Genomic DNA, 13023 nt, shown 5'->3' on the forward strand with positions numbered 1-13023 from the left:
TGTTCTTCAGGTGTTCATTGTGGTCCCAGCTAGTCCAGAGCTAGGGGGGGGGCTACTTCTGAGGATCCTTTCTAATCAAGGGATTTCAATCGGCATCTGGTCTGGAGAGCTCATTGGTGAATGTTGGACTGATATTGGAAGGGGGCATACAGTTATGCAGAAACATTGTGCATGCATACCGCAGACCAGGAAACTTCTATTGAGCCAGAAGGAGTGACTGTTGCTGCATGCCTGGCTGTCTGTGCATTAAACTGGGGAATGAACTTTGGGCAAAATAACACATTTAATTTCCAGATTACCTATCACATTTTGGAGACTATGGAGCACCAGGACAGTAGAAACGCCGACAAAAGTAGACTTTCTAAGATGTATAGTAAGACACGATGTAAGCTTTTTTGAAGTTGAAAATGTTTGCCATCATCTTATTTAACAAATTTGTCATTGTAACAAGTTATTTCTAACATGCAACATGGGAATACTTCTAATCACGCCCAAAAAACACACTCCTCTACTCCTCCCCAGTATGAGGTTGCCACATATGTGAGACCTTTACAGAGCCTAACCACATAGGAAGATCCTGGCCATTCTTATACAGCCCCCAACCTTTAGAAGCCGCTGTCTTGTTGTTTTTATACTACGGCTACTGTATATGGCAAATGGTTAGGTGCCAAAACTGAAGAACAATCCAAGAAGCAGCTTTCAAAGTACTGGTATTTAAAAACACAGGCTGCAGTTGGTATTTTCTCCACAAGCTGCTGATCTCACTTATTTTTAGTGGAATGCAGAGACAGAATTCCATAGAAGACAGGAAGTGATTTCAACTACAGACGGGCGGTTTCTAGAGATAAGACAGTTTGCAGGGAGCAGAGAAGGATATCCTTACAATCGGCAGCAGAGGAGGTAATACAAATTTTATATTTACACCTAGTAACCCCCCACGTCATGTCCATCTCCTTCCTCCATAGTGAATATGATGTCTTTTATTTCCAACAGATACTACTATACAGACGAATATATAGAGTATTATAATATGTGCACATCCTAAATATAGAACCATTTATCCAACTGTCAATCCAGAGCCTCTGGTTTATACACCAGATACATCTAGGGTTGCCACATCATCCCTTTAAACCCAAACACATATGAATTATACAGGTTCTTGGGATAATTGAATGCAGATAAGGCACCAAGTGAGTTTAATTACCCCCTTAATCAGCCACAGAACCTGTGTAATTAATATGTGTTCGGTTTTAAAGGGATGAGGTGGCAACCCTAGGTCCAGCAGCATCTGTGGCAACAAGCAAACGTGGACATGGTACATCCTCAGGCAAGGCAACTTTGTCTCTAGTGATGTTGCCCGTGTTATCCAGCCACAGCATGTAGAGGAGGTGATGGACTGTTTACTAAACCATTCTTATCCTCCTAATACTCTATGAATCTTCAATCTGGCACTAGTGCACAGTCCACCGCAGCTGCCAGAGCGGCTTGTTCTGACTCCTTGTCCACAGCTACTCCTGCCATAGCCCCAGCATCATGCATGGAAGAGTCAGCTGAAATATTTGAACACAGCGACAGCCACTTGCTTCTTGAGGATGAACAGACATTACTTGATTCTGAGGTAGAGGAAGGGACTAACATGAGCCTACAGAGAGGGGAGAACAATGATAATTAACAGATTGGCAATCATGTTCCCCCAGCCACAAAGTGTTGCCAAGATGGCTCCAATTCCTGACCATGTTATAGCTGAATGACGGCTACAGCAAGGTCATCCAGTTCTGGGAGGGTGTTATATGACGTCCTCCCATGATTGCGCCCACCGCACGCCCGCTTCGGCTCGCTCTGATTCTTAGCACACAGCTGATCACAGATCGGAGTAAAGAGCCAATCACAGTGGCCCTTTACCACGTGATCAGCAGTGTCCAGTCACAGCTGATCACAATGTAAACACAAGCTGGTTATCAGCATTCTTTTCCTCATGCTGACAGCATGAGGAGAGGAGAACAGCTAACCAGCTTGTGTGAACGAGACATCTACACTGATAATTAGGGCACTGATTATCCGTGTCCCGATTATCAGTGCAGCCCCAAGAGTGGCCATCAATGCTGCCAATCTGTGCCCATCAGTGCCCATTAGTGCTGCCAATCAGTGCCCATCAGTACTGCCAATCAGTGCCTCCTTATCAGTGTCGCCTATCAGTGCCACCTACCAGTGTCTATCAGTGCCCATCACTGACGCCTATCAGTGCAGCATCATCAGTGCCCATTACCGCCACCTATCAGTGCCGCCTCATCAGCGCACATGAGAGAAGGAAATAAACTACACGTTTGCAAAATTTTATAACAAACTAATTGATCTTTTTTTTCATCTATTTAGCAAAAAATAAAAAACCCTAGTAGTGATTAAATACCGCCAAAAGAAAGCTCTATCTGTGTGAAGAAAGTTCCAAAAATGTCATATGGGTACAGTGTTGCATGACTGCACAATTGTCATTCAAAGTGTGACAGCGCTGAAAATTGGCCTGGGCAGGAAGGGGGTGAAAGTGCCCAGTAGGCAAGTGGTTAAACAACTGGTGGATAAATGGCCTAATAGGAATGACAAGGAGTTTGAGATAGATATCATGATAAAGGATGCAGCAGGTTGCTTTGATCTCCACAAATCTAGTAGTAAAGCTCACTTTCAGGGACTACAGCATGCTGAGCAGTTTTGGAGTGGGAGAAGCTCGTAGAGGAATGAGTCAGGAGAATGATGGTTATGGGCATGGGAACCGAGGAAGAGGTTATGGACATGGACGGAGTTCCCTGAGAGGTGACCAGGAAAGATTTTGCAATGACAAGTTTTCCATATGTGGTGATTCAGGAAATTGGAAGAATGACTGTCCCCAGGCATGGTCCCAGTCTGGCACACAGAATGTGCCGCAACAGTGGTTGACACCTTCCCCGTCGGTTCGGAGTGCTTTGAAATACCCTATGCCCTGACAAGGAAAAAACAATAGGGAGGTGACCTCCATGTGTGTTCTGATTTCCAGTGATTACCATGAAGCCCCTACAATCAAATTATTGGTAGATGGTAAAATTGTACAATTTCTCGTAGATACGAGAGCGCATCCTCCTCCTTAACCACTTCCTGCCCAGGCTACAACCCGGGTGGATATCAAGTGACGTTTTCCCGGATCATGCCTCGCACGTGCACTTGGGCCGCGCTGCATCGTGATCTGTCACCAGCTGTGCCCACATGACACAGCCAATGACTGATCACTGCACCGACCTGCTGCCAGTACCATGTGACCACTGTAACTAATCACAGCAGATCATATGACAATTGTAAATAATGGATGGCTTCCTTTCAAGCCTTCCACTGTGTACAATTGTGTTGCTGGCTGTGATTGGTCACAGTGATCACATGGTACAGACTCGGCCAATCACAGCCCATCTGTGCCATGTGATCAGCTGTGGCCAATCACAGCTAATCACAACAAATCAAACTGAACTGATTTCATTCAGTAAAATTATTGCTTATAGCAATGAAATTCACTGCCATGGGTAATCATGTGTAAAAAAAAAACAAAACAATCCTGATCACTTACCCAAAATAGTACAATGTTACTAAGGTAAAAAACATTTAAAATTGATGCGCTCTAATATATGATCAGTCAGCATAAATTAATGTGCATATAATGAACCTGCACCATTACTATCAAAATGTGCAAAGCATACACACCAATCCGCTATAGTGCTGAATGCTCCTGTGAAAAAACACATAAACTATGCCACTCTGAGGAATAAGGCACATATGTGAATATATAACTTAACAAGTGTGAAGTGTAACAAAAAAACCTGGCGCTAAAATCCACACAAAACGCCATAAAACTCAATTAAAATGTGAACACATTGTTTTGTGAAAACGACACTTAAACCACAATACTAAAATTTATGTGAACAAAATTATAAATTTGGTGTATATTGTCAATAAGTGCAATTATAGGGAGAGAGTTTTCAGTGAAGATATATTAATCCGGAATCATAATGAAATAGTCCCAGCAGATCATTCCTTGATAAGCTGAATTAATCAATTAGAGTGTTAGATCGTTGTTACTGACTTTTTTTAGCATCCTGCTTCAGCCATATTCATGTTGGTCATCTGGTTCTCAACACCGGCAATTATGAAAAACAAGCAGGGAAATGCATCATTGCGTGGTGAACTGAATAAGAAAGGACACAAGCAAACCACTCAGAAATACACTCACGTGCGCCCAATTGTGTAAAAGCATATAAGTATGCAGATTGCAGTCAGCCGCTGTGGACGAGGCTTTTCTCAAAAGACCGCTGCTGTTCAACTCCAAGTGTCAAACTGCAGTGAACGTCCTAGGCCTAGGAGAAGAAAGAAGAATTGTCAAAAACTGTCTCTTGTCATTTTGAACATTTTTGACAGTTTTTTAGTGAAATGGTAGGGGTACTTTTGTACCCCCTTACCATTTCACACAGGGGGGAGGGCCGGGATCTGGGGGTCCCCTTGTTAAAGGGGGCTTCCAGATTCCGATAAGCCCCCTGCCCGCAGACCCCGACAACCACCGGCCAGGGTTGTGGGGATGAGGCCCTTGTCCTCATCAACATGGGGACAAGGTGTTTTGGGGGGCTACCCCAAAGCCCCCTCCCAATGTTGAGGGCATGTGGCCTGGTACGGTTCAGGAGGGGGGGCGCTCTCTGGTCCCCCCCCTCTTTTCCTGCGGCCTGCCAGGTTGCATGCTCGGATAAGGGTCTGGTATGGATTTTTGGGGGGACCCCACGCCGTTTTTTTTTTTTAATTTTGGCGCGGGGTTCCCCTTAATATCCATACCAGACCTGAAGGGCCTGGTATGAAATTTAGGGGGATCCCCCATGTCATTTTTTTTTTTAATTTTGGTTCGGGGTTCCCCTGTGGGGAATTCCCATGCCGTTTTTATCAATGAACTTTGTGTATTGTCGGACCGGCAATGCATTAATAGCCGCGAGTAGTTTTATATGACTTTTTTTCCTTTGAAATGTCATTTTGCTGTCAGACTGTTCTAAACACAGGAAACATGCACCCCTTTACAGGCATACTATAGGCACCCCCCAGCTACGAAATTGAAAGGGATATTACACTTTTATTGTTTGACTTTAAGCATTATTAAAATCACTGCTCCCGAAAAAACATCCGTTTTTAAAACTTTTTTTTGCATTGATACATGTCCCCTGGGGCAGGACCCAGGTCCCCAAACACTTTTTATGACAATAGCATGGATATAAGCCTTTAAAATTAGCACTTTTGATTTCTCCCATAGACTTTTAAAGGGTGTTCCGCGGCATTCAAATTTGCCACGAACACCCCAAATTGTTCGCTGTTCGGCGAACTTGCGAACAGCCCATGTTCGAGTCGAACATGAGTTCGACTCGAATTCGAAGCTCATCCCTAGTCCCCGGTATTGAAGGGGTTAAAGGAGGGAGAATATACTGGAACTCTGACAGAATGTGAGCCTTCTGTGGGTACAAATGGGGTCCTGACAAAGACCCGGGAAACCCGTTGCTTACTTGTGAGCAGTTTAGATGATAGATGCACATTGTATCACCCTTGTAGAGTCATTCCCGGGTGCTCTTTGAATTTACATGGAAGAGAATTAATGGGCAAAATACAAGTAGTTGAAATTGAAGATGGGGGCAGGGTGACCTTAATTCCCCTTCCTGCATGTTTGCAGGTGTTCCGTCAGATATGGCAACCTGTCAGAATTGTTAACAGAAGTGACGTTCCCTCGCTGCCATCTTGCTACACCCCGCACTCCTCCACAGGAACGATACACCAAGAAAGGGGAAAGCGGACATCTTGTTACACACACCCAAGTTTTGCATTTCAGTTATTTTTAACAGGAAACTGAGCATATATGGTGAAATACAGTATTTGGAAATCCATCGGAGTGTTTACATGTCGAATTATAAAAGCAGAGGTGTTCTGTCACATTAGCAAACCTGCAAAAGCAAAAGCCCTAAAAACAATCCCTCCAGGAGGGTACTCACAATGCTTGGGTGCATCAGTGCACCATCCTATCCAAAACATGCAATACAGATGAATCCTGTGGGATCCCCCAGATGAAGGCACGTATACCCTGTGCCGAAGACGCGTAGGGGAGGGGCAGGACAGAGCTTTCTACACACAGACAGGCAGAGGATTGAACACCGCACCGCACGCCACAGGATTCATCTGTATTGCATGTTTTGGATAGGATGGTGCACTGACGCACCCAAGCATTGTGAGTACCCTCCTGGAGGGATTGTTTTTAGGGCTTTTCAAATAAATTCCTGGCGGTATTATGCTATGAGTCTCCTTTCTTTCATATATGTCACCATTTGAGCGAGATACAGATCATCACCAGCATACCCTGTGTGAGCCCTGGAGTGGCTCTAATGCGTGTTTTGACACTGTTTAGCTACTGTGTCAAACGCTCTAAGGTGAGCGCATTATCCATTGGGGGTCACTGGAGAGCACTGCAGCATGCCTTAATGTGCACATCTCATAAGAAGAGCATGAGGAATATTTAGCACTTTTTCAAAAAAAACAGCATGAGGTTTGCCTGCTATTTGTTTGGACACTATTGTGCACTTTGATTTATATACTCTTATGAATGGCTTGGACTGAGATCTATTCATTTGTATGAATTGGTTTCGGACACTTTATTTATCAAGTAGCACTTATATATTTTTTTTTAATCATTTAAAGGATTTTTTTTTTTTTCTCACATTTTTTTTGCATGGTGCATGTTACCATTTTTCATATATTCAATTGTGGATTATAGTCACTTTCTTCACAGGTGTGTGACACTGTTTATAATTTATAATTTTTAATATTGTATAGATTTATTATATTCTTTGTTCACGTATTTATAGCCTTTAGCGCATACACATATATTTATTTATTTTTGGCATATACACGGTATGGAACGTGGTTAGTGTGTGCAGCTGAATTAGGTTCATTTATTCACACTGAAGGCATTAACCCATTTGTGGCTCACAAGATTTTAGCACTATCATTTTTAAGGTGACCCATGCTCTGAGACTGCATATATGGCCCAAGAGACTATAAGAGACTGCAGACATGGCACAAGAGACTCTAATGGGGCATACACACGGTCGGACTATTCGTCTACAAAAGTCCGACAGACTTCCGGCGGACTTTCGGCGGACTTGCGGCGGACTTGTGGCAGACTTTCTAACGAACGGACTTGCCTACACACGACCACACAAAAGTCCGACGGATTCGTACGTGATGACGTACACCAGACTAAAATAAGGAAGATCATAGCCAGTAGCCAATAGCTGCCCTAGCGTGGGTTTTTGTCCGTCGGACTAGCACACAGACGAGCGGATTTCGGGGTCCGTCGTAGTTAAGACGTAAAGATTTGAAGCATGTTTCAAATCTAAAGTCCGTCGGATTTGAGGCTGAAAAAGTCAGCTGAAAGTCCGGGGAAGCCCACACACGATCGGATTACCAGCCAGCTTTAGTCCGTCGGCGTCCGTTGGACTTTTGTAGACCAAAAGTCTGACCGTGTGTATGCCCCATAAGAGACTGCATACATGTGGGGGGGTGACAGAGAGAAAGGGGGTGAGAGAAAGAGACAGAGGGGTGACAGAAAGAGAGAGAGGGGTGATGGGGGGTCAGAGAGAGGGACCCCCAAGGCATGTTTGCAGTCCTTCAACTGCCCCTATGTCCCAGTGGTGTGTGTAATGCTCAGTATGGTACCTTGCATGCCAGTAGGATCTCCATGATAGCCAGCAGCTGGCAAGACCCATTTTCATTCTGGGTGAGGACAGGAGGTGCTCTGTTCCTTCCATCGCATCTATGATGTGACATGGAGCAGTCCCTGGCTGCTTGCATTTCCTGCCTGTCCTTGCTCTCAGAACCCCCGGTTAGTCTGTCCTCCAGGCCTGGGAGCAGTGAGGAGGTTTAAGGAGTCCAGGGGTTCCAGGCTCTGGGAGGCGCCGGAATGTTGTGCCTGCTGTTCCTGGCGTCTTGCTGCTCTACTTTCCCATGGCTTCCATCTCCTGGGCCACTCGCTCACACTATGTAGACCGGGTGATGTCATCCTGCCCACCCCTTGAGGCCTTCTCTGTCCCGCTCCTCGCACCAGCTGTCACCGGCCCTGCTAAACTGTGTACAGGTGCGAGCAGGGCCGGCCGCCGGGGCTAGGATAAAGATCGAGTGGGGAACTCCTGATCCGATTCCTGATCCCTGATTGCCCCTTTGCCCCTACCGGCGGACGCCCATGTATTTCACCTTATAAGCTCCATTTCCTGTTAAAAATAACTGTGAAATGCAAAATTCTGGTGGGTGTAACAAGATGTTCGCTTGCCCCCTACTCTGTGTTTCGTTGTGGAGGAATGTGGGGTGCAGAAAGATAGCGGTGACGGAATGTCACTTCTGTTACCAATTCTGACAGGTCGCCATACCTGATGGAACAGCAGCTATAACGTCTTGTCTCTACTTCCTCACAACTCACCTTTCTCCTTGAACTTCCTGTTTATACCTTCACATCACTTCCTGTCTGTACCCTACATCACTTCCTGTCTGTACCCTACATCACTTCCTGTCTCTACAAGGGGGTCTGGCTGCAGAGTGGAGCGCCACTGATGACAGGAAGCATGTGTCCTCCACTCCACTCCACTTTTTTTTTTTAACTTTATTGTGAATCTCTGCAGCCAGACCCCTCTACCAGCTGCAGAGATTCACAATAAAGTTCAGTAAAAAAAAAAAAAAGAAGAAGTGGAGTGGAGGTCACGTGCTTCCTGTCATCAGTGGAGCTCCACTCTGCAGCCAAACCTCTCTCGAAGAAACACAGGAAGTATGGGCGGAGGATGGGCTAGATATAGGATACATTCACTCCAAAAGCTGAGAAGCATCACACGATGCAAATCTAACAAGACAGCAACATCACATATTGTGCGCGGATCACTCTGATGGGAACTGATAAAAGATAAGCATTAAACGTTGTATAATGTACAATATCAATAGTGAAAGGAGGAGGAAAGAGAGAGCACACATCGCTGGAACACACAAAGAGGGTAATAAGTTTCCTTTTCTATTTACACCAATTTATCCCCCCCCACCCCCACCCTGTCATGTCCGTTCTCTTCCTCCATGGTCACTGTGATGTCTTTATCTCCAACATCCACTTCTACACAAACCTAAAATACTGTTTTTAGGGGATATTTTTTGACATGGCTAGAAGTAGGGATAATTATAGAAAGTATGAAGTGATCATTATGACTTCCTGTCTTCTCACAGGATTATAGAGCAATAAACATCTGGAGATCCATTAACACCCAGCAGCCGTCTTCACAGGACATCACCCATCACAGTGCCTCCACCTCACTGCCTGACAACAGAGCTATTTAGAAGGACACAAGGATCTCTACAAGAACGTCATGATGGAGAATCAGCCGCCCCTCACTTCACCGGGTAAGAGGAGACTTTATTGTAAAGGAGAGAACAGTACGGAGGGTCCACCTAGATCCCCCATCATCTTATAAACACATAGAAACAATGTATTCAGTCAGTGTGTGTGTTTCCTACAGATGGATCCAGTAATTGGAACCCACCAGAGAGATGTCCCCGTCCTCTGTATTTCCGGGATTCCACACAGGAAGATCACACCATCCCTCACCATCATCAGGTAGGTAGGACTGAGCAACTAGAACTCAAAATGTATTCTAATCTATGAGAGGATATTCTTCTGTGTAATCTCTTGTTTCTTTTTACCAAAGTATTCTACCATCTTTGGGGTTTAGGGTGAAGAACTGAAAGACATCAAAGTTGAGGATAAAGAGGAAGAAGAAGAGAGGTTGGTGAGTGGAGATCAGCAGTCTATAGAGGAGGGGGAGATGACTATGGAAAGTAAACAGGAGGAATCTTCTCTACATATGGACACAAGTAAGTAAAAAAACACTAAATATAGAACCAGTTCCCATTATTATTTTACTTCTATGAGTATAAAGTTTGTATTTACATTGTTACATCAGAGGAGAAAAGGTCTATGTCTACTGAATTCACCCAGGAGGAAGACAGAATAACCATATAAAGCTCGGCCTCATTTTCTTCAGTTTAAAAATGTTCTTTCCTGATCCGAAAAGGCAATCATATATCTTCCCAGATCAACATTCTAAAATGTTTTTCCTACAATTATTAATAATCATAAACAGTAGTGGCGGCGGGGGCGCAAACAAACTGAAAAACTAAACTGTTAGTAATGCAGGACTGTAAATAGCCATTTATCATGTGATTATGTATCATTACTGCTAGAAACAACTGTGCCCATCATATGCAGCCTCACTGTGCCCGTCTTATGCAGCCTCACTGTGCCCAACATATACAGCCTCACTGTGCCCAACATATACAGCCTCACTGTGCCCAACATATACAGCCTCACTGTGTCCATCATATGCAGCCTCACTGTGCTCATCATATGCAGCCTCACTGTGCTCATCATATGCAGCCTCACCGTGCTCATCATATGCAGCCTCACCGTGCTCATCATATGCAGCCTCACTGTGCCCATCATATCCAGCCTCACTGTGCCCATCACAGTAGGCCAATCACATCCACAATGCAAGTAAAAGAAATTAAAACCACTAAACATAAGGAGTCCTTCTCAGAGCCCCCTTTTTACATCAGATGTCCCAGTCAGAGTCCCCCTTTACAGCAGGTGCCCCCCTTTACATCAGGGGTCCCTATCAGAGTCCCCCTATACATCAGGTGTCTTCATCAGAGTTCCCCTTTACATCAGGTGTCCCCATCAGAGCCCCCCCTTACATTAGATGTCCCCATTAGGGCCCCCTTTACATTAGATGTCACCATCAGAGCCCCCTTTACATTAGATGTCCCGATTAGGGCCCCCTTTACATTAGATGTCACCATCAGTGTCCCCCTTTGCATTAGATGTCACAATCAGAGTCCCCCCTTTACATCATGTGTCCGCATCAGAGTCCTCCTTTACATCAGATATCACCATCAGAGTCCCCCTTTACATCAGATGTCCCCATCAGAGCCCCCCTTTACATTAGATGTCACCATCAGAGTCCTCCTTTACATCAGATGTCCACATCAGAGCCCCCTTTACATTAGATATCTCCATAAGAGTCCTCCTTTACATTAGATGTCCCCATTAGAGTCCCCCTTTACATTAGATGTCCCCATCAGATCAGAGTCCTCCTTTACATTAGATATCCCTTATCAGAGTCCTCCTTTACATTAGATATCCCCATCAGAGTCCCCTTTACATTAGATGTCCCCCCTCTCCCCACTCGTACTCACAGAAAGTCACCTGTCATCCACCTTCGGACGGCCGGGATGAGTCAAAGAAACGGAAGTGAAGGCACAGGACCCGCCAATCACACATCACAGCAGGGAACAATGCTATAGAGGGAGTGTTCAGGGTGCAGAGTTCAGTGCCCCAAGTACTTTCTAAAGGAAACCAATAGAGCTTCTTGTTTGCAATCACGTGATGCTTCCCATAGCAGCTGTGTATCCGGCGCCCTGCACATACTTAAAGGACCATTATTTTTATTTTACTTTTTATTTTTTTTCGGTGATTGCAGCAAGTCATGCTTCAAATACACCTGTGTGTCCGGCATCCCACACACACTTAAAGGCCAGTATTTTTTTTTTATGATGAGTAGCTTTGGATGGGCAGCACCCCTGTGCGCCCTATGGGCGGGCCACCACTGATATACATCTGGAACCAGATTATTCCTCATCCACAGAGCTATAAAAAACAAAGCATCCCTTCCGTATACAGAGGTTCATTTTTTCTATTTAATTACACACAATCTATGATGGTCATGTACAAAATGAAGAATGTAACATCATTCTGTACAGGAAAGACTGAGAAAACTTAACTGCTGATAGCAAAAACATCAATGTACTGTGGGTATTGAAAACCATTTGAAAGCATCAACTCTAGTCCTCACCAGAAGAAGGCAATTATATTTATCATATTAACCAATGTTCCCAATTAATGAGGTGGAGATACTGTACACCATATGAAAGGTCCATCTCCATTCCTCAATATAACGTCATGTTCCCAACAAATGAGGAGGAGATACTGTACACCATATGAAAGGACCATCTCCATTCCTCAATATAACGTCATGTTCCCAACAAATGAGGAAGAGATACTGTACACCATATGAAAGGTCCATCTCCATTCCTCAATATAATGTCAGGTTCCCAACAAATGAGGTGTAGACACTGTAGACTAGGGGTCCCCAATCTGCAGACCAGTACCAGTCTGTGGCCTGTTGATGACCGGTCCACGTGGCAGGAGGTGAGTGGTGACTGCAGTCCGGACAGGACTATCACAGAGCACGGTCACCACTCACCTCATGCTGTGCGGTTATAACACTTAGCCTGTGTGCCCTCCCCCGGGCCTCTCACCTCACTGACTATATCATTTAATCAGCAGGGAAGGGGGCAGGAGATCTGGAGAGAGAGTGGGAGTCTTTTCATATTACCAAGCATTCAGATCTGCAGCTTCTCCCACCCCCTGCCCTGCTGATTGGATGACATTGTCGGTGGGGCGGAAAACCCGGCAGAGGACACAGAGGGCTGATAACTGCCTCTGCTCTACTGAAGGTAGGACTGTGCAGGGGAGGAAGAGATTTAAAGAGACAGTGATGGGGGGACCATGACTGCAAGGGGCACTGTAATGGGGGGCTGTGATTGCAGGGGAGGGGGGCACTGTGATGTAAAGGGGCACAGTGATGAGGGCTGTGATTGTGGGGGGCACTGTAATGTAAAGGGGCACTGTGATGGGGGGCTGTGATTGTGGGGGGAGGGGAGCACTGTAATGTGATGGGGGGCTGTGATTGCGGGGGGCACTGTAATGTAAAGGGGCACAGTGATGGGGGCTGTGATTGCGGGGGCACTGTAATGTAAAGGGGCATAGTGATGGGGGCTGTGATTGTGGGGGGCACTGTAATGTAAAGGGGCACAGTGATGGGGGAGGGGGCTGTGATTGTGGGG

At 45.3% G+C, this 13023-nt stretch overlaps 1 protein-coding gene across 1 annotated transcript in view; it reads left to right on the top strand.

The window, feature by feature from the left end:
• Positions 1-8697: 8697 nt before the first annotated feature.
• LOC141104969 (uncharacterized) overlaps positions 8698-13023 on the top strand; it is a 68960-nt gene continuing 64634 nt past the window's right edge. The window contains exons 1-4 of the mRNA XM_073594780.1: positions 8698-9065; positions 9289-9462; positions 9579-9676; positions 9792-9933. Of these exons, the coding sequence (XP_073450881.1) occupies positions 9429-9462; positions 9579-9676; positions 9792-9933 (274 nt within the window). The 5' untranslated portion in view covers positions 8698-9065; positions 9289-9428. The remainder of the gene's footprint in view (positions 9066-9288; positions 9463-9578; positions 9677-9791; positions 9934-13023) is intronic.

The sequence above is a fragment of the Aquarana catesbeiana genome, linkage group LG08 (genome assembly GCF_042186555.1).
Source record: "Aquarana catesbeiana isolate 2022-GZ linkage group LG08, ASM4218655v1, whole genome shotgun sequence".
In the NCBI taxonomy this organism is placed as follows: domain Eukaryota; kingdom Metazoa; phylum Chordata; class Amphibia; order Anura; family Ranidae; genus Aquarana; species Aquarana catesbeiana.